The sequence below is a fragment of the Heloderma suspectum genome, chromosome 10, assembly GCF_057233095.1.
Source record: "Heloderma suspectum isolate Gila_16-S chromosome 10, 16-S_ref, whole genome shotgun sequence".
In the NCBI taxonomy this organism is placed as follows: domain Eukaryota; kingdom Metazoa; phylum Chordata; class Lepidosauria; order Squamata; family Helodermatidae; genus Heloderma; species Heloderma suspectum.
In genome coordinates, this window is record NC_139467.1 from 33,672,623 (window position 1) to 33,699,940 (window position 27,318).

Here is a 27,318-nt window from a genome sequence, read left to right on the forward strand (position 1 = left end):
CAGGATAGGATGTAAGTGAGAAGAATAAAGCAGGCAAGAACTGCTGACACCAAGAAAGGAATGGAAGCAAACAGAAATGTGGAAAAGGTGAGCAGACAACTGGAGGTTTAATGGGCAGGTAATTGAAGCTTGCAGAGGTAATGGAAGGTACAACTTAAGGAAATATGAGGGTGCAAAATGCAAAATAAAAGCAGGTAGAAGGGCGCTAGTTCATTATTGCTTAGCTTAAATGCCTTTTATGAGCCACTTCACAATTTTAACAATTACGCGTTACAACTTCATGTTGCACACCCACTAGAACTTGTAATCTTTGATGTGTGTGTGTGTTTAAATGTCGTGTACACCACAGAAACACACTACCACAGAGAACTACAATTATCCCCTGCTCTCCGGTGGACATTTCTCTGCAGCTGAAAAATAAGGCACGGCCCCACTTCAAAGATTAGTGCTTTACCTGAACACAAGACAGGTCCTGTAATGCAAGTGCCTGTTTAAATCCTAGCATGTGATGTGGCCCAAAGTTACGTCCTTCACTCCCTCAGTTGTTCCCACCCGTTCTACACATGCTTGTAAGGCAAAAGAGAAGAACTCTAATCCATCTAAGCACTTGCGAACACAGGACTGGTGATTATTCCAGATTCATTCTGAACGTATTCAAAAGGTGTGGGGGCCGAGGGGAGCTGTGGAAAAATAACCACAGAGGGGAGCAAACACCACGAAGAGCTGAACGAGGATGGCCGGAAGGCCTAAACTTGAGCCAGGGTTCAGCCCTACAACCCGCTTCCAGTGAGGCGGTGCCCAGTCTGGATGGAAAAGCATACCTCTGAGCGTAGACGGAGCGCCCTTCCTTACCAATCGCCTACACAGGGTTCAGAAGCGCGATCCAGCTATCAGCCCTCTTTCTACGGCTCTTTGGCTTGTGTGCTCCCGGAGGCAGGCAGGGACTCGTCGCCTCACGCGCGCTCTGCCCAAAGCCTCCTTCACAATCACGACTACCATTCACAAGAATGAGGGGCTGAGGGGAAGAGCGAAGGAAGCGAGACCCGAGGGGAGGACGAGGAGGCGGCAAAGGAACGAAGAGGGAAGGAGGGCGGGGAGGCGCCTCCTCCCTCACTCACCTCCTTGATCTTCAGCCGTCGGGCTCGGTCCCCGGGGTCCTCGGTCCCGCCTTTTCTCCTGCCCAGCACCGGGTGGCGGAGGCTGCGACGGAACACCTCGTAGTCGAAGCGGAACGGGGCTCGAGTCTGGCTCAGCGGGGCCGCGGTGTCGGCGCCCGTCCCCGCGCCGGCCGCCCGCTTCTCCCCCGGCGGGCCCTGGCGCTGGTGGCGCTGCTGCTGCTGAGGCGGCTGGCGGGGGCCGTGGCTGTGGCTGTGGCGGTCCCGCTTGGGAGAAGTGGCGGCGGCCGCTATCGCCGCCGCCGCCGGCTGCGCAGGCGGGAGCTTGGGGTCCCTGAGGCGGCGCGGCGGCGCGGCGCCGGCCGGGCTGGGGCCGGCGTGGCGGCGGCCGGGGCCGGGCCCCGGCGTGGGCGGCGGGCTGCGGGGCGCGTCGGGGTCGCCGGCGGCCCCTCGCCGGGGCAAGAAGAGGCGCTTGAAGCGGGAAGAGTCCGGCAGCAAGAAGAGGGCCCCGAAGCAGAGCGTGAGCAGGCCCGAGAGGAAGAGCAGGAAGAGGAACTTCTGCGGCAGCCGCAGACCCAGCGCCGACGACGGCGGCCAGCCCGGCATGCCCGGGAGCTTCCGCAGCAGCAGCATGGGCGCGCCGCAAGGCCCGGCGGCGGCGGCGGGGCACCCGACGACGACGACGACGACGCCGCCGCCACCCCGGATCGAAGCGGCCCGACCCGGCTTGGAGGGAGGCGGCGGCAGCAACCCGGGCAAGACTCGGGCGACGACCTGAGCAACCTGCGGCGGGTCAGCGGGCGAGGGCTGGAGCGGCTGGCCGTGGAGAGAACCGAGCGCACGCGGGGAATATATGAGAACGTGCGTCCGGCTTTTTAAAGTAGATCCAGGAACGGAAGGAAACCAAAATGCAGAGTTTTTAAATATATATCTGTATATATATGGCGCGTCTCCCCAAATTAGGGCTTCAACTGGGTTTGCCTCAGATGACACGTGTCTCCGTTTAGCCTAGACAGGCACAGGGCATGCACGCCCGGCCGCGGATGGGCGTCTTTGCACCCCCGTCCCAGCCCTGGCTGCCCAGCCCTCTGGAAGAAGTTCCCGGCGGCCGAGCAGCAGCAGCTGCTCCGGCAGCTGGGCAAGAAGTTGAGGAGTTGCCGGGCGAGATGCAAGGAGGAAGGCGGAAAAGCAGCAGCGACAGCCGCCTCTTCCTTCCTGTCCCTTCGCTCGCCCGTTTTTGAGCCTACAGCCGAGACATCCTCGCTGCCTCCTTGGGGGCCCTGACGGAGGCAGCAGATGGGGCAGCGCGGGCCAGACAGACAGAAAGGGAGCGGGGAGGCTTTTCTTGTTTTACTCCGTCCACGCCTTACTCGCGGCTTGCGTACTGCTGCTGCTAGTAGGCGCCAGGGGTGCTGTTCTCAGGCTGCTTCAGGGGCAGATCCGGACGGGTGATGGGTCCATCCATGATGCAGCATTTCTGCAGGAAGGGGCCCCGCGCCTGCCCGCTCAGCGCGAGGGGGCTGTTGCGTGCAGCCGCGACCGGCTCGTGCGCCCCGGCCGCCGCCGCCGCGGCGTCTGCAGCCCTCCGCCGCCACGCTCGTCGTAATCGCCCAGGTCGTCCTGCTCATTCCATCCACTTCAGCCCGGTCTCTCTCTGCCCGGACTGAGCATCAGCTCTCGGCTGTTGCAAGCCGCATCCTCGAGGCTTCCCAGGTCGGGTTCTTCTGGTAATAATCAGTCGGCTGTTTAGGGAAAACCCAGGCATTCATCTCCTCCCCCTCTAGAAGGGGAGGATCCACACAGCCGAGGGAGGGATTGGATGGGGAGCGGAAAGAAAAAGAAGGGGGGAAAGCGCGCGCGCACCGCAAACTAGCGCAGGGCTCTTTTGTCGGTAGCCTTTTGGTTCCTCTCCAGGCTTCTCAGAAATCGCCTTTTGGACTCGAGTCAGGCTTGTTGCAAGCAGAGAAATCCAGTGCAGAGTGATTATATATATATATATATATATATATATATATATAATATATATATTAATAAATAGTCCGGTCTTTGCTTTCATCCCCGTTTTACAACCATCTGGTAAATTTCATCCCGACTTTCGTGGCTCCTCCTCCCCAGAGAAGAAACATTCACAACTTTTTCCTCTTTGCTCATTGGGTGATATTAAGCTTCTTTAAAAACAAGCAAAAGAAGCCACGGGCAGAATACTAAAGGAACACAGCTATAATCTGGGCATCACACATTAATTCCATTATTTAGCTGGGCTGCTAGTTCTCTGGGCTTCCATCCCCGGTCTCTTTTCTCTCTCTGCCAGGAAACTGAAATCGCAGGCAGACGGCTCTCTGGACGCGCTATTGTCTGTATATGCACAGAAAGAAAAGAAACGGAGGAGGAGGTTTCTGCCTTTCCTCGCTGCTAACTGTCAACGGATCTAAGTGCCCATTAAACGAGGAGAAAAGGTTGCCTACCAGGCGAACGCTCCAGGGGTAGCGAGCCTCTTCAGAGCCTTTCTCGCTGCCCAGCAAGGCATTAAAGGTTTGGCACCTCCTCCTCCTAAGAGCACCAGGCTCATCAAATGCAATGACAACCCTGCCCTAGCCCGCTGTAAAGAGGGGAAAGAGCAGTTGCCAGGCTGCATCTGTCCTCGCGCTCCTCCACCGCCGCTAGGCAGCCTTATCCGCACCTAACGTTACCCCTTCCGCAGCTCATCTCCTACTGCGACAGCAGCAGCCCCTGCTCCAGCCGGCGCCGCCTCCTCCAACGAGGCTCCGCCTCCGCGCGTTTGTCCACGCCTCGCCGGCACTTCTCCCCCTTGTAGGCCACGCCTCCTTTCAACGGATGATGCTCCCCTCGAGAGGCAGATTGGACGCGCGCGCCGCCGCTGTCTAGTTTGGCGCGCGCTTCTCTTCCCCCCCACCCTCCGTCGACTTCCCCTTCCTCTATTGGCCCAGTAGCTTCGACTACTACTGACTGATTGGCGACGTAGGATTGTCGCTCGGGCACGAGCCCCCTCCCCGATTTTGTTTACCACAGAGGCAGGCCGGAGCTCCTTGCTGTCGTACGCTATTGGTTGTCAAGCTCTTCAGTTCTGATTGGCTGGAGGTGCTTCGGATCGTTGAAGAGGAAGAAACGGGAGGTCCCAGAGAGGGTGATGGAGCATTGCGGGGTCAAAGTTGCCAGCGGTCTTCTGAAGGGGACTGACACGTGTCTTTTTGTATAACTCGTGTCAATGTGCGCATAATTTTTTTTTCTGTAACAGCCACGTGTCTAATATAAACAACAAATAGTCTTGTGGTACCTTAAAGACTAACAACATTTTTATGATATAAGCTTCTGTGTACTGGGATCCACATCCTCTAGTCCACGAAAGCTGAAGCTATAGTACATTTGCTACTTTTAACAGTGCCGCAAAACCCTTTGTTGTTTCTGCTGTAAGAGACTAGCAGTGCCACTCCTCTGAAAGGTGTCTAATAAGGTGGGTTTGGCTAAAAATCAACACCTCAATATAACTAGAGTTCTTGTTATTTTTTCTCCACCTAATAATACAGGTCAAGCAATCTAATTGTAACTATCTGCACAGATGTCTTGTGATTCTGCTGCAGCATTCTTACATTACACATACAGTATTTAACGGTTAAAATTCCCATAGGACTAGTCAGGCAGTGTATGATCCAGTGATCGTTCAGCCTTTCCCAGCCTAGTGCTCTCCAGATGAGTTGGACTACAAGTCCCATCATCCCTGGCTGGCTGGTGATGGAAGTTGTAGCCCAACACATCTGGAGGCCACCCAATTGGGGAAGGCTATTAAAGAGTGCCACAGAAAAAGAAGGAAAAGGCTGTTGGTGCTGTTGATTGCTTATTAGGGGACTAAATGCTTTACATGTTTCAAGCTAGCTGTTCTTCATTAGGAAAAGCTTTCAGCCGTAAAACTATATGTGTTCCCTATTCTAGCCAAAGAAGTTTGCCTTCTCACAGGGGATGAGAGCAGATCCTCCTTGACGTATCAGCAAATTCCCTCTTCTACCTACTGAAATTCCTTCAAATACACAACTATTAAAGATACAGTCACATTGCCCCCCATTGCATCTTCTCGTCCTAGTCACTAGAGTGAGTGGAGTGTCTTCTAGGCCAGGAACTTAGGGAATCATTTTAGCATCACAGCCCCCTACTTCCCAAGAGCCCATTAGGTGGTGAGGAAATTACTTGCCCAGTACGCTTTTCAGTTGAACAGGGATATGAAGCAAAATTTTCCATATCCAATCTGAACACTTACAGTGCAATCCTAGTTGTGTCCACTCAGAAGTCCCATTGACTTCAGTAGGGCTTACTCCCAGGTAAGTGGGTACAGGATAGTAGCCTAAATGTTCCGTTTTTATGTGTAAATGTAAGGTTACTGTTTAAGTGTACAACTAAGAATGTAATGTACAAATGAGACAAAGCATGCAACTACGCTCATCATACAGAGTTAGGATTGTACACTCAGTGGCTAACCCAGATAGGCTGGCATCTAACAGATAGAAAGGCCCCAAACCACGGCACCACACTTACTCCCAGGGCTGCCCCTGTACTATTAGACAAGGTGCAATATCCCAGTGTAGGTGATAAATGTGTGCATGTTTTGGTGGGGATACCATTAAAGAACAGGATATTGCCAATTCTTTAGATTAATCATATGTTTCTTCCTCCCAACTCCCATTCCACAGATTGCATTTGGATTTTCTGCCCAGGTGCCAAAATGTCTTGAGTGCAGTCTGTGTATGTTGCAATTCAGCCTGGAAGTTTATCTGCTTTAAACGCTAGAGAGAGAAACAGATGGCATAGGATGGCCACATGTCCTCTTGTACAGAGGACAGTCCACTGTCTAAAGGGCTGCCAGAGGGCAGTCATAAGTTTGAAGGTGGCCTCTATTTGAAGGGCTGCCCTACCCAAGTCCAGTATAAAGTCCAGTACAAAGAACCATAAGAAATGTTGTCCATCACCACTTAGCTCCAGAACAGCAGACTGAAGAGGTAGGCACACTGGTCACTAGGGATGTTGGAGAAATCAACTACAGAACCAAATAAGCTCAGATTTTTGTGAATCCGACCCATGGATTCTGCAGTGGACCGGCATTTCCCCTGTTGGACAGATTCTGCAGACTTGTGGACTATTTTTCTAACCTTCAGGAATTTTGCACAAATTTTGTCATAGAAAATTTCACAAAATTTTTAAAAAGTCAGAAAATACACATTTCCCCTATAGGCTAAAGTGTGAAAATGGTATGGGGGGATTTGCGCATTTTGGTGGAATTTGTGCATTTTTGCACATGCGAATTTGCACAAATTAGGAAACTAAAAAAAATCAAATTCCATCAATGGGCGAACAACAGAATGAAGGGCACCTGATAACCTGCAAAACACAGATGGAATGGACTTTACACAATCCATACAACCCTACCAGTCACAGTCTTCCACTCAGTGGTGAGATGTAGCATATTTCTATTTAAATTATATAATAGTTTCTAAATTTGTACCTATACCTGTACATTAGTATATGCACATTTATTGCAAAATGGTGTCCTCTTCTGTCCTCTCTTTTGGTGATGCTTTTCCTCTGTTTTGTGGATTCATAAGTGGCCACCCTAGTTCTCTCAGAGGCTGGTGGCTTGAGGACAAGGCAAGCCAGGAGAAAGGTCAGGGCACAAGGACAGGCATCTGTGTCAAAGGGATCTCATCTGTTGCTCATATTTCCTACCCTTCTGGTGCTGCTGCCCCAGAGTTTACAAAACTCTCTTTGTCACCTCCAATTAAAACAGAGCTGGACTCAGACCCTGTGACACTCCAGATTTTGGACTTGAACTCCCATCAGCCCCAGCCAGCAGGAGCAATGGTCAAGGATGATGGGAGTTTTGGTCCAACAACATCTGGGGGCCCAGGTGTTCCTGCCTAGGATCCCAGGCAGCAGAAGGTGAAAGGCCCCCTTTCTGAGAACTGCCAGTCTGAGTCGACAGTACTGGGCTAGGTCACTACTGGGCTAGATGAACGGATGGTCTGATTTGGTTTAAAGTTGTGTTTTAGGATCAAAAGCAGAAGGATCTAGCTGCATATCGGTCACTGACAGTGGAGGCTGGTTGCTCCAATGTCAGTGGGGTGGTGAATCTGCTCCAGCTTTCAGTCAGACCTCTAAAGGAGCTGGGTTTCAGTCAGAACCCTAGCTCCATTAGAGTTCTGAGTGGTTCTGACTGAAACCCGGAGCAGATTTACCACCCCAGATTTACCACCAGCCTCCACTGGCCACTGCCGAATGGAATAAGGGTTCTGCCTTCATGATGTAGCAGGATAGATTTACAATGCTCATCTAACAGTTTATCCTCCAAGTGGTGGGTCAGGACCCACTACTGGTTTCCAGCAGCCTGACTTGACCTAAGGTGGATTGCAACAGCAGCAGGACCATTGCACAAAGATATGGTTAAAAAGAGTTATATATGGTGTCCCCAAATCAGTGGTGCCACCAGGGAAGGACTTTTCAGGCAGAGGTCCGGAGAGCATTACAGCAGAATGAGCAGGACCCCCACCCCCACCACCAATGCAGCAGGCTGGTTCACTACATGTTGACGTGTAGTTATACATATTGCTACCTAAAGCTGGGGGTGGGGGAGAAACGCGTCTTGTTTTTTACTGATATGTTAGCTAATCTGGGAGCCTTTTTTGGCTTAAGAGCAGGGCGGGGAAAAAACAACTTTAAATATGTCCAGGGTCTAAAATTAATTAACATGTGTCAAATGTGTCTTTTGGCTAAAGGTGTATCCCAGGTCTGAAAAGGAGGAAGGTTACCGATTCAAACAGCACGATCTGTTGATTACATTTATATCCTGCTTTTATTCTGAGGAACTCAGAGCAGCACATTTAGCTTCACAACCCTGTGAGTTGGGGTATGTGTAGTGGGAGATAAGGTGGGCTCCAGGTTTGAGCACCCCCAGGAAAGTATCTTCCAGCGGGCCCCCTCCTACATCACTTGGACCTCCACACAAGCAGTCCTACCTGGAGGTGGTGGCAGCAGACAGCAACAGTGCTATCTGTGCCAAGTGGCTGGGAGCCAGCTGCCATTTTAATTTCCCACAATGCTGTGATATTGCTCTGAGGCATTGTGGGAATTTAAATGGTGGGCAGCTCTCAGACCCAGTGATCTAGCGTTAGCAGTAGGCCCTGTCCAGGTGCTAGGGCCCTTGTGGCTACCCAAGGACATTGGGTACTGATGCCAGCCCTGGAGAGAGTGACTTGCCTATAATCACCCAGTGAGCGTCATACCTGCTGAACAGCAATTTGAACTGGGATTTTACAATTCCTAGCATTCTAACCCTGGCACCATGCGGAGTGAAACCAGATATTTAAACCAAAATTAAAGTTGAAACAAACTGTCTGACACTACAGCTTTGATTATAGGGGTAGGCAACCTGGTCCCCTCCAGATATTTGGGACTACAACTCCCATAAGCCTCAGCCAGCATGACCAAAAGTCAAGAATTATGGGAGTCATAGCCCAAAACATCTGAAGGGCAACAGATCATCTATCTCTGGCTTAGAAGTTATTTGCAATGTTGAATAAAAGAAAACACAAGTGCATCCATACATAGAAGAAAGAGCTTATTGTCTGTGTGGGAAATGGAGGATAATATACATACACAACAGAAGCTGTTTACCAAATGAAGATTTCTACATTATGCTAAAATTAAGACATTCCTTTTTAAAGGTAGTTCACTGGCCTTGAGGTAAATGCAGAATTACATTTAAGACAAGCAACTTAGTATGGGGAACCCTTCCCTCAATTGCTATAGTTTAGTCACTGATAAACTGGCAAAGAAAGAGTTAGAAAGCCAAGATGCAATTACAGGAAAAAAATGGAAGGTTGCTGTATTGAGGTTTATTTTTTAGTATGACTGGAAGAAATACTTTTAAAGAAGGGACTTTATTATGGCCATAGGAAAAACAGAATGTAGTATCTACTGGTATAGGAAGAAGCAGGAAGGGAGTCCTACAGTATGATGGGCAGAACTGGAGGCAAAATACTTTGGCAGAGTAACTGTGTTTATTTGTAGATCGTCCAGCTTGTCTTGTAACAGGAGACCTGAATCATTTTGCTGTTCCAAAAAACTCTTCCATATTCTTTACAGGAGTAGTTCGAATCTTTGTGAGGCGAGAAACTGGCACCTATAGGTAATGAGCGATTCTGCTGCAAACCATGAAGCCAAGTTCTTGAAGTTAGATGGATGGAACGAAATGTATGAAGTCATGCCAGGCTGGCTTATCTGCTTGGCACATGGGATCATGAGATGTAGCCCCATCATATCAGGAAGAAACTGGACATATCTTTCACACACACTTGCAATTTAAAATAATATTGCACTTCAGTACCAAGTAACCCTATCCTCAGAAAGGTAGATGCCTGGTACTTTGGAAACCTGTATTGCCGAGTGTGCTCAAGGCAAGCATGAATGCAGTGGGGGTAGGGGAAAGAAGGATCAAAATCTTGGGAAAGTGAGCATTTTTATCTGACTGGCTGAGGCTTTTGAAGGATTTTAGGGGTGCTTCCAGATGAGGCTTTGACTGTGCAATCACATCACCTCATTCATGGACAGGGAACAATATGACTGCATGCCAATTCCTAGGAGCATGAGCAGGAAGGTGTTGTTGCAATTATGTCCTCCTTGTGGGCTTCCCATTTGCAGCTGGTTTGCTACTGTAAGCACATAATGCTGGACCAACTAAAGCTTTGACCTGATCAAGCAGGGTTTGTCTTACATTCTTAATTTTATGGGGGGTCCAGATGATGTCGTCTTCAATTTGTAGCCTGCCTGTGTTCTTCCACTGCTTCTTCAGACTTTTTGTGCTGCTTTTCAGCCGGAGCGGCTTACACATAATCAATTAAACAAGAAAGTTCCTGCCCACAGGCTTACAATCTAAAAAGACACAGCACACAAAGAAAAAGGAATGGGGAGCAAAGAGGGGGAAAATGTAATTCTGCAGGGCTGGTGGAATGGTCCTGTTTCCCCCTCTCATCTCCCTCAGTACAATATGTTTTGTGTACTGCCATCAACAGAAGACGGTTCAAGAGGTCGCATCACACTTCCCACTTTAGAACTTGTTGAGGAGGGCTACAAAATCAGAGGCTCAAATCTTGAACATTCAAGATCCGATTTATATAGCCCATCAGAAGAATGCAAATCACTTTAAATTTAAAACAACCTTAAAAGGAAATCTGTGCTGGTGTTTTTTAAATGATTATGATTGGTAGCAGTAGTAGTATTCCCATTTTACGGAAGCGCAGTCTGAAGCTGAGAGAATAGTGGCTTGCCCGAGCTCTCCTCCAACCCTCGCCCCTACCAAGTGATAAGTTGCAAAGATGCTCCTTCACTGCTGGAAGATGCACTCTAATACCATGGTTTTCAAAGTCTCTTGATTCAGGGAACCTTTTCATACCAACATGTCTGCCAAGGAACTCCTGCCCATCCATCAAAGGGCCCTTGCTTGTTGCAGGGGATTCTGGGAAGTGTTCTAAGGCACAAGCTCAGTTCGTGCAGGGTGAACTTGTTGAGAGAGCAAACCCGAGAATGGAGAGAGCAAACCCGACATTCTCCCTACACTTATGCATTGCCTGCTGGGCTGCTGGGCAAGCTATCTTTCAGGGATGCATTTCCACCAATACTGGACTGTACTTCTAACTGAGGAATCCCTAATAAGTTTGTGAGGAACTCCAGGGTTTCTTGGAACACAGCTTGAATGCCGCTACTTTAGCAAATGCTCTCAGAAATGATCAAATTGATCAATGGCATTTAACCCGCAAAGAGTCCAATTAATATGAAAAGGGCTTTCAGTTCTACATTAGATAGACTGATCCAGCACGAAGCAAGAAGGCTGGAACGATATAGATTTTTAATCTCTGTGGGAGTAAATAGAGGCACACGTGGGGGGGGAGGGAGAGGTAATTATGATTGCTAATAGTTCTTAAGAAACCTTTACACTGGCAAAATGTTCCATAGTATTTTAAATTGTTATCACAACAGCCCTCTGAAGAGTGTCACATCTCTTCCCATTTTACAGATGAGGAATTGAGGCTGAGAGATTATGGCTGGTAGCCCATGGCAAGCCAGTGAACTACGGCCCAAACAATCTTTTGGAATTTATAAAGACGGGGATCTTCCAGGCAGGTTGCGAAATGAATGGTACAGAGTAGGAATGTACCAATTTTGTTAAATCCATTCTGTCTGCATTTCATGGACTGTCAGGTGCCTTTTGTTCTGTCATCCACTCATTGATGGGATTGGATTTTTTTCCATTTCCCAAATTTGTGCAAATTTGCATTTGTGAAAATGCGCAAATCCCTCCAAATGTGCATTTTCATGCTTTAGCCTATGGGGAAAATGCACATTTTCAGCCAGTGTTTTTTATTTTAAATATTTTTCTACAACTAAATTTGTGTAAAATTCTGGAAAGTAAAAAAAAAGTCTGCAAGTCCATGGAATCCATGCGACTTGGGAAAAGCCAGTCTGTTGTGGAATCTGTGGGTTGGATTCATAGAAATCCAAACTCATTTGATTCCGTTGAGGATTTCTCCAAAATCCTTAGTACAGAGTAGATCTCAGGTCCTCTCTTTTCTGCCTGTCGTGTATGCCCGTGAAGTCATGTTTATGCAATCAGGAATGCTAAGAGCTGCTTAGTTCTAGTCAGTCTATGAGCCTGTAGGTCGCTAAGCTTCACCTGGCATGTTCTGACATTCAGCTGGAATAACTCAGGGTCAAACTAGATGAGACCATGGACATCAAGGATCTGAACTCTGTCATGACCCTCAGCCCTCGGACCTCCTGGTGTGCAGCAGAAGATTCTGATGAGGAGAAAGTACAGGCTACTTCCACAGGGCTAGGGCAGCCAGTGCCTTATTTTGGGTCCTCCCAGCCTGAGGATGCAGCCCTGCCATCATCCTCTGGCTCAGAGAACGAGTCCTCGGTAGAACCTCCATCTCCCCAGCCTCACAAAAGTCTCAGGCTACAAAGTCAAGCAAGGGCCTTCCTTTAACAGTCCAGTCAGCTTCAGGAGTCTTGTCAGCCTATATAAGGCTTCAGTTCAGCTTTAGCCCCCTGCTGAGACAACATCCTCCTATTGCTCTAGTAGGAAAACGTTCCAGCCAGCTGGACTCACATGGCGCTATCTAAGGTCCTATTTTCTTCCTGCCTTGAACTGACTGCCATCAGATGCTACTGGCTTTCCCTACAGATAGGGGTGTACAGATTCCCCACTGTCCGTTCCAGTGGGGAATCCGTGGGGGGGAAGGCAATCCATTCCTTCCCCCCTGGAATCCTCCGGAGTGGCTCCGCTCCATGAGGATTCCACAGAGCCACACCGGCTATAGGGCCGCTTACCTTGCCGGCTAGAGCCATTCACCTCCTCCGCACCAATTGCCATCTCTTAAAAAAAGAAAAAATGGCTATCGGCAGGATGTGCCAATAGACTTATACGCAAAATAGAGCCGTGAATCTTGCATATAAGCCTATGGACAAATAGACTTATACGCAAGATTCATGGCTGTATTTTTAGTATGGGCACATTCTGCCGATCACCTTTAAAAATAATAATAAAAAAGAAATGGCGATCGGCATGGAGGAGGCGAATGGCTCCAGTGAAAGAAGCAGCCGAGTGCCGTTCTGCCTCCAATCCTCCTGGAGCGGAGGTAAGTGGTGCCGATCTGCCGCGGATTCCTGTGGCCAGATTCCAAAGAATCCGGCCTCATTTGAATCCGCGGCGGATTTCTCTAACATCCCTACCTACAGGCCCCAAGAAACCACAGAATGGGATACAGTCTCTTAAAGAACATAAGAGCCATGCTGGAGCAGACCAAAGGCCCACTAGCCCAGCATTCTGTTTGCACAGTGGCCAACCAGAAGCCTGTGGGAAGCCCACAAGCAGGACATGAGTACAACAGCACTCTCCTGCCCATGTTTACCAGCAACTGGTGTACACAGGCATGTTGCCTCTGATAGTGGAGGTAGTATATAGCCATCAGGACTAGTAGCCACTGATAGCCTTCTCCATTAATTTGTCTAATGCCCCATTAAAGCCATCTAAGTTGGTTGCTATCACTACATCTTGTGGTAGCAAATTCCATAGTTTAACTACGCGCTGTGTGAAGAAGTACCTCCTTTTATCTGTCCTGAATCTCCCATCATTCATCTTCATTGGATGACCTTGAATTCTAGTTTTATAAGAGACAGAGAAGAATGTCTCCTGATTCACTTTCCCCACACCATGCATGATTTTTCTACACCTCTATCATGCTTCAACTTACACACCCTTTTTCTAAGCTAAAAAATCCCAAACATTGTAACCTTTCCTCTAGGGGAGTTGATCCAGCCCCTTGATCATTTTGATTGCCCTTTTAAAGTTTAGCAAATACTAGCTGAGGGGGGAGGGGGGAATGAGATTGGGATCACAGTGCTGGGTGTGGGGAGGGTCAACCCTTTCCCCCAGCACTGTTTTTGTGATGAAAATCAGCCCTTCCAACGCTGTTATTTGCCCCACTGGGGAAAATGAAGGCTGTACTTGCAAATTTCCCCTAACAATGTAAATAACAACTTGGGGAGTATTTTCTTTGGAAAGATGGTACTGGAGGAAAATATTAGCCCCAAGCCTAGTGCTGCAGTCCCAGTCCAAATTCCAACCCCCAGCCCCCAATGGCTGCTCTTTGCCAAAATTTAAATCAGCTTTCCCCAACATAGTGCCCTCCAGATGTGTTGAAATGCAACCCCCATCATTACCGGCTATTGCAGTCCAACACATCTAGAGAAGAACATGAAGAGATGATGTAAAGAAATTAAAGAGCTGATCATGGATCTCTGATGTCTCCTTTGCTCTGGCCCTCTGGGACAGGCTCTGGGTAACAGGTCCAGACTTCAAGGCTAATGGAGGCCAGGTCCTATGCAGGCTCTACGGTACTTGGCAGAGCCCCCAGTAGCTACACCAGTGGAGGCTGGTGGCTCTGATGTCAGTGGGGTGATAAATCCGCTCCAGGTTTTAGTCAGAACTCTAACGGAGCTATCCAAGGTGTGGAAGCCACCAGCCTCCACTGCAAGATACCTCTAGGACTGGGCACCTAGATGATCTGCTTCTTCTTCTTCTTCTTCTCTTCTCTCTCCCTTGGATAGCTCCTTTAGAGTTCTGACTGAAGCCTGGGGCAGATTCACTCTCCCACTGACACTGGAGCCATCACCCTCTGCTGAGCTACATCCAGTGACAGCTAATGTTACTCCAGAGTTTGAACCGAGCCTTTACATTCTCCCAGCAACGTCTGAGGACTGGCAGAGCTGCACCCAGAGCTCACTCACTCAGAGAGGGCAGGTGACCAAAGTGCGACAGCATGGAGGAGGAAGAGCAGTAGGACCAGCAGACTCCAGGCTTTGGCAGTGTGATAGGGGCCTTGGTAGGTGCCCGATGATACTGACCCCTGATGCCCTGTCCTATTGCTCTGCGCCATGGCAATTGTGCCGAGGGGGTTCCACAGGGCTCTATTTTATCCCCCATGCTGTTTAACATCTACATGAAACCGCTGGGGGAGGTTATCCGGAGGTGTGGGCTGAGGTGCCATCAATATGCGGATGACACCCAGCTCTACCTCTCTTTCTCATCAAAACCAGGAGAGGCAGTGGCTGTTCTGAACCAGTGCCTGGGCACGGTAATGGACTGGATGAGGGCCAGTAAACTGAAACTCAATCCAGACAAGACGGAGGTACTGTTAGTGGGTGGTTCGTCTGCCCGGCTAGGTGATATTCAACCTGTTCTGGAGGGGGTTGCACTCCCCCTAAAGGATCAGGTTCGTAGTTTGGGGGTGCTCTTGGATCCAGAACTGTCACTTGAGGCACAGGTGAACTCAGTGGCACGGAGCACTTTTTACCAGCTTAGGCTGGTATACCAACTACGCCTTTATCTGGACAGAGATAGCCTAGCTACAGTTATCCATGCTCTGATAACTTCTCGTCTGGATTACTGCAGTGCGTTATACGTGGGGCTGCCTTTGAAAACAGTCCGGAAACTTCAGCTGGTCCAAAATAGGGCAGCAAGATTGTTAACAGGGACTGGCCTGCGAGCTCATATTACGCCAGTACTTTTCCAGCTGCACTGGCTGCCAGTCCATTTCCGGGCCCGATTCAAAGTGCTGGTGTTAACATTCAAAGCCCTTAACGGCTTGGGGCCAGGTTACCTGAAGGATCGCCTCCTCCCATATGTGCCTGCCCGAACCTTAAGAACATCATCAGCGGCCCTTCTCCGTGAGCCCCTGCCAAAGGAAGTGAGGCGGGTGGCTACTAGGAGGAGGGCTTTTTCTGTTGTGGCACCCCGGCTCTGGAATGAGCTCCCTAGTGAGGTTCGCCTGGCACCTACATTGTACTCCTTTTGGCGCCAGGTGAAGACCTTTTTATTTTCCCAGGCATTTTAGCTTTCTAAATTTTTATCTTTGCTGTTTTAAATCTGTATTTTAAACTCCTGTACTGCTGCTAGGTTTTATTGTGGTTGTATTGTTATATTGTGGTTTTAATGTTCTGTATATTTTAAATTGTTTTATTGTGTGTTGTTTGGTTTTAATTTTTGTGAACCGCCCAGAGAGCTTCGGCTATTGGGTGGTATAGAAATGAAATAAATAAATAAATAAATAATAATAATAATAATAATAATAATGCCAGGCCTGGGGTTGACCTCCTCTCCTGGGTCTTTCTCCTCTTCAGAGTGGTCTTTGGAGAGATTCTTCTCAGCTTCGGCAGATTCAGAAGCCATGAGCATTCATAGAATCATTGTGTTGGAAGGTGCCCTAGAGGTCATCTAGATGAACCCCCTTGCTTAATGCAGGATGAAGCTAGAGCATCCCTAACAGAGGGCCATCCAGCTTCTGCTTAAATCCCCCCAGCAAAGGAGAACCCACCATCTCCCAAGGTAGTCTGTTCCACTGTCTGTGCTCCAGTGTGAGCAGCTCTCACTGTTAAGAAGGTTCTCTTAATAGTCAACCAAAATCTACTCCCCTCTCATTTCCACCCATTAGCTCTAGTCTTGCCCTTTGGAACAACAAGTCTGGTCCATCTTTTGCATGACAGCCCTCTAGATATTTGAAGGCCACTCTCATGTCTCCCCTTCATCTTCTCTCCTCCAGGCTAAACATACCCAGCTCTTTCAACCATTGTTCACAGGACCGGGTTTCCAGACTCCTCACCAACGTGTTTGCCCTCCTTTGGACATACACCAGTTTGTTCATGTCCTTAAAGTGTAGTGCCCAGAACTGGACTCAGTATTCCAGTATCTCTTGGCCAAATATTCAGTCTTGGGATCAGAGTCTGGGAAAACCTCTAAAAGAGGGGTCTAGTTCCAAGATTGCAACAGTGGTAAGGAAGGAGCAGTGTAACCATACTTGTCACTTATTTGCCACTATTTGCAATTGTTGTTTTAAGGGGGAAATCATCATAGTTCATGCTTGTGGACCTCACTTCATCTAAACTGAGATGAGACAGGAAGCAGGGCTGTGAAGGTGTGAGGCCTACAGAGGCAAAGGGAGAAAGGGCCAGGCTTAGAGGCCTGGAGTTTTCTGTTGGGAGGGGGTAACCTTGAGAGGAGTAGTTTCATTTCTGTCATTAAGTCTCAGTTTCTTTTCTCCACTTAAGTTTCATTTTTTCAGGTTTGAAGCAGTACTTTCGGTTTTGAGGGAGGGGGTATATCCAGAGAGAGAGAGAAAGCCAGTAAGTGTGAGAAAAACCAGGCTGCAGCCAGATCAGGAGCAGGAGAGACAGCAGGAGCCTGGCCCTGAAGTGAGAGCAGGGTCTGAAGATTGAGCAGGAAGAAGCAGCCTAGAAAAGTCTAAGGACAGCTAGGGTAAAGGAACTTTCATTTTGCAACTTTTTATTTTCTTTTAATACCTTTTCTATCACTCAGCTCTATGGTGTAAATACCTTTAGTTGTGATTTGCTTGCTTTAATTTACCAGTAAACTGTTGTGGTTAAACCCTGTGTCTAGAGTGTCCATCACCCCACATCTACAGCCTAAACGCCACATTACTGGGAAGGGGAAGGTTAAAAAGAGGAACGTGGGACTCTTAAGGAGGCAAGAGAACCTCAAGGAGTTGCTCAGGGGGTCCAGATCATAAGGGGAACCTTGACAACGGCCATTCCACCAGCCCTGCTATAAGGCCACCTCCTTCAGGGTCCTTCCTCAATCATCACCACCAACGGCCATTCCCACAGGCAAGCAGCAGACGGAGATGAGATGGGAAGCAGGGTCATTCTATCAGCCCAGATGAACGGCCACTTGCTTTATTCCTCTTCCCTCCCCATCCCTTTTTTCCTTTTCTGTTGTGCCTATTTAGATTCTAAGCCTGTAGGAGGTCTGTCTTGTTTTATTGATTGAATGTAAGCCACTCGAGAAGCCTATTGGCTGAGCAGCGGAATTAAATTGCTTCAGATAAATGAACAAACAGGTTTTTGTTTTTAAAGCAATGCAATAGGCTTCTATCAGTCCCTCAAAATTACAAACAAATCCCAGGTTCACAGAAAAGAATATATTCCGAACAGATATTTAAATAAATTAGCATTCTTGCAAATTAACTTTGTTGTAAACTTCAATTTTGTTGCACAGAAGGCTACAACAGCCTGGATTTAAACTCTAATCTATATATATCTGAGAGCTTACTTAGAATTTAAATTGCATTTGCCTGCTAAGGGCAGAGATAGGAATTTGGACAATATCTATTACCCACCCTTCTAGCTTTCTCTGTCCTGGAAGATTTATCAGTTAAACAAGCCAAAACCAGTCAGATTCGTAGTCGGGATAAAAAGTCTATGTCATTTCCCTTAACCAGTAGAGGTGGTGGTTCTGATGTCAGTACAGCGATGAATCTGCTCCGGGTTTCAATTGGAGCCAGTCAGAACTCCAAAGGAGCTCTCCAACCTTGGTTAGCTCTTTTAGGGTTCTGACTGAGACCTGGAGAGGATTTACCACCCCACTGACATGGGAGCCACCAGGCTCCACTGCCCTTAACCCAGTATTCTGCAGAAATTAGACGAAGGGTTTTGCTGCTGCTGTTGTTTTTGTCTTCAAGTTTCTATTTGGCAACAAGATGAAGAGTTAAATATGATAAAGGGCTAAAGGCTTCAACAGTTCCCTTCCCCCTCTTTCCACAGAATCAATGCAGAGAAACAAGAACAAGGCAGAAACCGTAGAAGAGCCAAGAGGCATCTGGGGAGGTTACATCCCAGCAACCAATGAGACGGTTCAATTTTCTTTCTCCTTTACAGTTCTGTAATAAAGAGCATCGGGAAGATTCTTGGCAGCTAAATCAGATGTGACTAGGAAGGCCAGATACTTTGGTTTATGGGTCTCCACTGCAGACAGTTAAAACAGTCTGGACCTGATTTGGGGTGGGTGGGGGAAACTATTGCTGTCAGATCACGCAGAGGGGAGCAGAGTCCGTCTGTCACAGGGAACAACAACGTCGTTCTCTTGCTGCTCAGACTTGTGAGCTGAGCAACACCACCTAGCCGCTTTTATAGGGCTCCACTACATGACCCACTCTGGCCTATTGCTGTTGAGGAATGTTCTTAAAGGTCTGGCTGATTTCGATGTAGTCCTCTCCTTTGTCAGTCCTTGCAGCACCGAGCCAGGGTGGCCATGTGCCCTCTTTTGAGGAGGACAGTCCTCTCTCTCCTGTCTATTTCCAGTTAAAAGATAAAGAACCAGCAGACTGCACAGGCAGGCACACAGGTTACCTGGTCACCTACTCTATGGTGAGATGTACCGTATTTCTATTGAAATTGTAATAATAATTTCAACATTTGCATATATACCTATAAATTAGCATATACGTTTTTTAAAATGAAAATCGTCCTCTTTTGTTTGCTGTTTGGGTGATGCATTCCTTTTTTCTGGCAGTTCATAAGTGGCCATCCTAGCTGAATCTCCACTTGATTACTCTCCAGTCTTAGGTTCAACAATTGTGGCAGGGTAGAGTCCCATCCACAAACACGCCTGTGATAAGCTGACAGAACCAATTGGTTATTTGGCTTTTTAAAAATGTAACAAGCAAAGTTCTCTGAGCAGCGTACAGATAAATGAAAAACATAACATCTAAGATAACAATAAAACAGCACAAGATAAAACCAAATTATATCCTCACCTGGGTCTCACCACAACCTCCCGGGGAAACGTGATGATGATCTTATAAAGCACCTCACATTTTCTCTGTGCTGTTCAGATTTAGAAGATAAGGCAGTCCCTGCCATTAGACTCACACTGTAAAAGACATGACACAAAAGGAAAAAAATCGAAGAGGAAAGCAGCCACTGGAGCAGCTGCTCCTTCCCTGGCTAATGGGGAGGGCCAGTCGGTCTCCCCTTTGCCATGAGGTTCTCTCTGGGAGGCAGAGGGGGCTGTCTGAGGGCTTTTCTACATGAGGCTTTCAACCCGCCACTTTACTGAGGCTTCTGCTTCTGGATTCTTTATGGGATTAAGATTGGCTCTTTAACACATGTTTTTGTCCGGGTTTTTTCCTTTCTCTGCCTTTCTATATGTTCCATTACGCAACCACTTGGTGGCGCTGTGGTACAGTGGAATTGCGCAAATACATGAGGGTTTCATGCCACCATTCATGGATATACCAGACCTTCCTCATTAGGAAAAAAGATGCTAAAAGGGTTTCAAACAACAGGAGAGGCCATGGAGAAGGATGACGTGGAAAGTATCTGCAAACTACCGTGAGTGAAACATCACAAGCACACAATAAATCCCTCATGTAGAAAGGCTCTCAATGACCTTCAGTCTGCTGGCAAAGGGTGCATCTCCCTTCAGCTCTGCTGTGCTAGAGCTCACTTCTGCAATTCCAGGGCATTTTCCCATGAGATTCCCACATCCCCTCCCAGGGTGGCCATGTGTCCTCTTTTTCAGAGGACAGTCCTCCATTTGAAGGACTGCCCCAGGACCACCCTCTATTTGAAGGGCTGTCCTGTACAATCCCAGTGTAAAGATAAAGAACCGTAAGAACTGTTGCCCATGCATAGTTAGCCCCTGGGCAGCAGACTGAACAAGCAGGCACGCAGGTCACCTGGGCACAATCTTCCATACAATGGTGAGACAGACTCTATTTCTATTTAAATTGTAACAATTATTTCTAAAATTGCATCTAGACATATAAAGTAATGTGCAAATTTTAAGCAAATTGCTTTCTTCTTGTTTGGTAATTCGTAACAGGCATGATGGAGGTGTACAAAATATGCATTGTGTGGACAAAGTGGATAGGGAGACATTTTTCTCCCTCTCATAATACTAGAACTCAGTGGGGGTCATCCCATGAAGCTGATCTGTGGGAGATTCAGGACAGATAAAAGGGAGGACTTCGTCACACAGCGCATAGTTAAACTATGGAATTTGCTTCTACAAGATGTAGTGATGGCCACCAATTTGGATGGCTTTAAACGGGGGTTAGACAGATTTCTGGAGGAAAAGGCTATCAGTGGCTACTAGTCCTGATGGCTGTATACTACTTCCAGTATCAGAGGCAGTCTGCCTGAGTACATCAGTTGCTGGGGAACGTGGACGGGAGGGTGCTGCTGCACTCATGTCCTGCTTGTGGCTTTCCAGTGGGCAGCTGGTTGGCCACTGTGTGAACAGAATGCTGGACTAGATGGACTGTAGATGAACTGCTCAGTCTAGCAGGGCTGGGCTGAAGGTAGGTTGGGATAGATCTCTTGGTGATTTGCCACCCTATCTCTTGGTGATTTGCCACCCTATCTCTTGGTGATTTGCCACCCTACCAAAATGACAACAATCACCTCTCGTGAAACCGTGTGAAAGAATGGTCCCTCTTTTCATTCTCGCTGTTGTTTCAAAGCAGAGGGGAGAAGAGTTATTTCTGTTGTGTTCTTAACATTTTGGCCAAAGATTAAAAGTGCCCCTCCATTTTCATTACCCGCCTCAAAGGGCTTATGGTTTATGTCAGCCCCCACAAGCAACGATCTGTTTCTGATCCAGACGGTGAACTGTCACTTTTGCTCTTTTATTTAGTGTGTAATGGGGCTTGCATTTTCATTACGGCCCCTGCAAGGCAGTGTAAGGTTCTGTTAACCACTCTGGTGCAAGACGGGAGCGGGGGGGGGGGATTGGGTTGTTGCCACCAGAGCAGTCAGCTTCAGTTGACCCATCATAGATGTGGCCTTCCCAGCTGAGAGACCAAAGAGAAAAGGAGTCGTATTTTAACACAGCTTGTCTTGCTTCTTCAGCACAGGAGGCAGCAAAAAGATGGGAGGCCTTGGCTTAAGTCAAAATAGAGAAGCCAGTCACAGCAGAAGCTTTGATTTTAACAGGGCCGCAGAGGGGCTGGCTCCCTCAAGGAGGGCCAATTCCAGGATTTGGGACCTCTTGGGGAAGATGTTCTCAGTGGTCCTCCCTTTGGGGTGGCCATGGATCCTCACCTAAGGGGAGGCACTGTAAGTCAGTGGTAGATCACCTGCTTCACATGCAGAAGGTTGCAGGTTCAATCCCTGGCTTCAGGTAGGGCTAGGAAAGAACCCTACCTGAACCCCTGAAAGTCGCTGCCAGTCAGTGTCGACAGTACTGAGCGAGGTGGACTCCATCTGTATTTCTGTCTGGAAAGTAAAGGAGGAAAGCATTAAATGCACTACCCTTTGTCAACAATTAGACAAAGATTTAGAAGATAAGGCAGTCCCTGCCCTTAGACTCACTGCCCTTAGACTTTAAATTCGATGTGTTTGTCACTATAAATAAAATATTTAAAAAGAAAAAAAGGATAAAAAAAACCAATACTGGGCTAGATGGACCAAGAGCCTGACTGATAAGGCAACTTCCCATGTTCCTCTTTTACAGAGGACAGCCCGCTCTTTGAAGGCATCCTCTGTCTGAAAGGCTGCCCTGTCCAGTTCCAGTTTAAAGATAACCATCAGAGCTGTCGCCCATCCATAGTTAGCACCTGGCTCCCAGACAGCGCAGGCAGACGCACAGTTCGCCTGGTCACAGTGTGCCCACACCATGGTGAGAAGCATTGCATCTCTGCTAAAATTATCATTATTGCTTCTAATTATTATAATTAGAGCTCCAATAGAGCTTTGGCTATTGGGTGGTATAGAAATGTAATAAATACATTTGCATCTATACCTATAAATTGGTATATGCAAATGTTATGCAAATTGCCATCCTTTTCTTTTCTTTTTTTGGTGATGCATTTCCTCCTTTTCAGCGATGCATAAGTGGCAACCCTACACCACTCCTCCTCATAAGCATGCCCCCCTTCTTTGTTCTTCTGCTCCTCAACTTGCTTGCATGATGTTCCAAGATGAGGAAATGAAAGGGTGGACAAGTACACATCAACAAAAAGGAGTAAATACTCATACATAGGTGTTGATGTAGATATATTCTTTATCTTTAAACCAGATGTGGACTGGAAGCACTTCAAATACAGGACACCTTCAAGCAGTGGACTGACCTCTGGCAGCCCTTCCAATAGAGGACTGTCCTCTGTAATGTAGGACACATGGCCTCCCAATGAAAGCTTGATACATTTCATAAAGAAAAGGCCCCATTTGATCCCTGTAGAATCAGGAGTGGGTTGACCAGGGGGCAGGGGAGATTGATCATTCATTCATTCATTTCATTCATTTATTATATTTTTCTATACAGCCCCATAGCCAAAGCTGTCTGGGCAGTTCACAAAAATTTAAAACCATTAAAATACATTATACAAGGTACAAAACCATTTACATATAATGTATAAACAGACAGCACACACTCAGACAATATATATCTAAAAACAATTTTTAAACAATCAGCCAAAGACAATCCATGCTGCCTGAGAGAAGAGGGCAGTTTTATCTGGCACCAAAAAGATAACAGTGTTGGCGCCAGGCAGACCTCATCAGGGAGATCATTCCAAAATTGGGGGACCACCACAGAGAAGGCCCTCTCCATTATTGCCACCTTCCAAGCTTCCCTTGGAGGAGGCACCCAGAGGAGGACCTTAAATGCTGAACATCACATATGGGTCAGTTTATGCCAAGAATGGTGCTCCATCAGGTATTGTGGTCCCGAGCCCTGTAAGGCTTTATAGGTCAAAACCAGCACCTTGAGTCAGAAACAGGCAGCCAGTGCAAGCGGGCCAGAATCGGTGTTTTATGTTCCAGTGGAGGCTGGTGGCTCCCATTGTGGTGGGGCTGTGTATCCATTCTGGGTTTCAGTCAGAACCAGCCAGAACTCTAAAGGAGCTATCCGAGGTGCCAAACCTATTTTGGGATTCACAGCCCCACTGAAATCGGAGCCACCAGCCTCCACTGATACATTTGGACTTTCTTGTCCCTGCTTTCAATCTGGCCACTGCATTTTGCACAAGCTACAGCTTCTGAACCATCTTCAAAGGCAGCTGTGGTTTTAATGGTTGTGAACCGCTTGTGGTTCACAACAAAACACAATTAAAACCACAATTAAAATTAATTTTAATTTAATTTAATTAAAATTGTGGTTTTAATTGTTGTGAACCACTCAGAGAGCTATTGGGCAGTATAGAAATGTAATAAATACAGTGCATTGCAGTAATCTAATTTAGAGGTTACCAGAGCATAGACATCTATTCAGGTCTAGCCAGGAAAGTTTGAAAGCCTTTTAAAAACCAACAACATGCTTTTCCAACCAAGGAAAATGGGAATATATTTCCTCCCCATTCCTGGTAGACAGGACCCACCAGGGGGAAATGATTCCAGCCTGTGTCCCTGGGAGATCCTTCAGTGACATGACAGCTAGGATGCTGTGGAGTGAGGAAGACTGGCAATTGTGCCGTACAGAGTGGATTTTTAAGAGAGACATTCATTTTGTTTGTAAGCCTCTCTCCTCACTCACCATCTCCTCCTCCTCGATACTGTTGCTGCCTATTTTGCTTGCCATACTCTGAGGCCCAATCCACACCACTTCCCAGAGGGGAAGCGCCTTCGCCCACCTCCTTTTGCTTGGTTGCTTGGAGAGGGCAGGTCAACAGGCAGGAAAAGCAAGGAGGGAGAGCAGCAGGAGCCATGAGACTCCACTGATGGGCAGTGGGCCTCCTAGCGCAACATGGGCCTTGGCACGTGACCAACAATGCCGACCCCTGAGGCCAGCTCTGCTTCCAGATTCCTCCCTTGATGTTCAGCTTTCGTTAAAACAAAAAACAAAAAACTAAGCTCCTAGCCCCTTGCAGGAAAATAAAGCAACACGTGCCGCCCAAATTCTACTTAAGTACTCCCTAGTAGGAAATAATACAATTAAATATCGTTTAGCATATTAGGCTACCTGGATTTAGGTTCTGACCCTGCTGCAATGATTCCCATCCCCACCCCTCAGGCCTCCTCACCATCACAGACCTTCTGGTTATGGGCCTGACATTGTTTGAAACTAGTCCCTTTATGGCAGGCCCAGGTGGAGAATCAGACAACGTTATTATAGCAGATGGGGTTACCGTGATCCATCTGGAACACAGTTATTATAACCAAATATATTGTGCCAATAAGTGCAAGTCTACATAGGCTGGGTTCTCTGTTTCTCATTGGCCGCTTATAAGGTGGCCATGTGCCCTCTTTTAGAGAAGACCATCCTCTGTTTGAAAGATTATCCAGCCCAAGTCTGGTTGAAAGATTAAGAACCGTTGCCCACCCCCCTGCACCTGAACAGCAGACTGAACCGGCCGGCACAAAGGTCACCTGGTCGCAGTCGTCCACGTTATGGTGCGATGTACTGCATTTCTATTTAAATTACCATGATTATTTCTAAATTTTCATGGACATATAGATTAGCATATGCACATTTCATGCAAAGCTTTATCTTTCTGCACTCTTTTTTGCTGATGCATTTCCTCTTTTGGGGGACTTCATAGGCAGCCACCCTAGCAGGGATGGGCAGAAGGTAGATCAGGATACATCCCTAGGTGACAGCAAGGGTTCCTGACTCTGGGTTGTTTAACAATAGCAAAAACAAATAGGCTTTTTCTTTCTAAATTAGGTTACTCGGATAACAAAAGCTTGGGGGAGAACCAGGACTGGATTTATGGGTGGAATGTCCATGAGCGCCATTCAGGCACAGAAAACAAATTCTTGGGGTGAGCATGTGCTCTGAGGCTTTCGGTTTCTCAGTTCTAAGGGTAAATCCACTTACTTCCTTCCGCTATTGTGCACCTGGCTCTGGGAGGACTTAAGCAATCCGGTTGTGGAATGAGCTTCCCAAAGACACTCGCCTGAAGCCTACATTGCACTCTTTCCGGCGCCAGGTGAAGACCTTTTTATTTTCCAAGGCATTTTAATCTTTTAGTTCTGTCGTTGTTTTTGTATTTTAAATCTCTGCATTGCTACTGGGTTTTATATTTTTTATTATATACTTTATATTGTATTTTATGATGAATTTTGTGGTTTTAATTGTTGTGAACAACCCAGAGAGCTATTGGGCAGTATAGAAATGTAATAAATAAATAAATAAATACATACATACATACATACATACATACTAGTTTTTTAAAGAGTACATCCTAGAAGCCTGATGTCTGCCCTCCTCTTCTGTAGAGCAGGGGTCTCCAGATGTTTTGGGCTTCAACTCCCAGCATTCTTGACCTTTGGCCATGCAGGCAGGGGCTTCTGGGAGTTGAAGTCCAAAACTGGAGAGCTACCTTCTGCCCACTGCTGGTGTAGAGTACCAAAACGGAGAGAGATTACTCTATACTAGGATGGATCCTTGATAACTTGATGTGCAATCATTTTAAGAAAATGTTTTTATTGGAGTTATAGATATTTTTTCCCATAACAACAAATAGAACAACAGCAACAGCATAACAAAAACAACATCAACAAGAGAGAGACATCTAGAGTGGATCAAAGCAAAGTCATTATTGGTGTGTGATCACATTTGCATCCCCCTATTCCTCCAAGCAGCTCAGGATAACATGGGGGCTGGGGTTATCCCATCTTATCTTCACAATAACCCTGTAAGGTAGTTTAGTCTGAGAAGTCTCAACTTATCCAATGCTATCTACTGAACATCATAGCTGAGCAGGATTTATTATTTATTTATTTATTTATTTATTTAATAGATTTACATACTGCTGATCATATTTAAAAATTATCTCCTAGTCCAATTCTAGTATGCTGTCCATCACCTTTCCCAACTGGGTGTAGGCAATTTTAAGGCAATGATCAAATCAGGCCTATCAAAGAGGCCTAGCTTAAAAGGCTGCCTAAACTAAAGATTGCTTTTGACCTATTACTGGCAAGAAGTTTGCCCTGGGGAAAAGAGACCATTATGAGAAAAATACTTGCTCAGTAAGGTTCATGCCCCCAAACTACAGAGAATAAGTTGGGAAATTTCTATAGAACTATTGAAGAAAATACAAAATTTCATCAAATATGAAAAGGCAGGATTAAAAGAGTACAGTAGCCAGAGTACAGTAAGCAATCACATATCATGTTCAAGTGTAAAACTATACAAGTAAAGGGAAGATACTCGGTGGGGTTGCTTCAGGCAGGGGGTAGCCTCTGCTGGCAGAAAGTTCTAATGGTAACGTATATTCGATACTTTGTCTTGTTCTCTATTCCTGTTTTTCTGTAGGGTATGGGTGTGTGTGTGTGTGTGTAAGTGTGATATTTATTTCTTATTAATTAAAAGCAATGCATAATCCTTCTATCCAGCTGTTAATTGTGGTTCAGTACTTTTCAAGGCCAAAGACAAGCCACATCCTGGAACCTTAAGTCAGACATAACAGGCTACACTGGTGCTGCCCAGACGTTTTGGGCTACAACTCCCAGGTTTCCTGACCATTGGCCATGTCCAAAACGTCTGGAGGGTACCAGGGTGGGAAAGGCTGCATTAAGTCATATTGGCTTTCAGGAACTTGACTTACAGTGCCATTTTATACATCTCTGCTCAGAGGTAAGCTGCACTGAGTTCAATGGGATTTACTCCCAGGTAAGTGTGTATACAATTGAACCTTTATTTAGCCTTTCTTCCAGGTATATGACCCCTTCATGGATCACTGCCTTGTTGTGGCGAAGGGGCTTGCGTAACTCAGTGAAGCCATAAGCTATGCCGTGCAGGGCCACCCAAGACGGACAGGTCATGGCAGAGAGTTCTGACAAAATGTGGTCCACTGGAGAAGGAAATGGCAACCCACTCCAGTATTCTTGCCAAGAAAACCCCATG

At 47.0% G+C, this 27,318-nt stretch overlaps 1 protein-coding gene and 1 long non-coding RNA gene across 4 annotated transcripts in view; one reads left to right on the forward strand and one right to left on the reverse strand.

Annotated features, from left to right (window-relative positions):
* The window catches only part of MAN1C1 (mannosidase alpha class 1C member 1), a 201,414-nt gene extending 198,293 nt beyond the window's left edge, over window positions 1–3,121 (reverse strand). The window contains exon 1 of the mRNA XM_084815837.1: window positions 1,119–3,121. Coding sequence (XP_084671963.1) covers window positions 1,119–1,748 — 630 coding nt within the window. The 5' untranslated portion in view covers window positions 1,749–3,121. The remainder of the gene's footprint in view (window positions 1–1,118) is intronic.
* Window positions 3,122–16,831: 13,710 nt separating this feature from the next.
* Window positions 16,832–27,318, forward strand: part of LOC146338093 (uncharacterized) — a 39,702-nt gene continuing 29,215 nt past the window's right edge. For all 3 annotated transcript variants that reach the window (XR_014785160.1, XR_014785161.1, XR_014785162.1), the window contains exons 1-2: window positions 16,832–16,986; window positions 18,291–27,128. This is a non-coding gene — a long non-coding RNA (uncharacterized LOC146338093). The remainder of the gene's footprint in view (window positions 16,987–18,290; window positions 27,129–27,318) is intronic.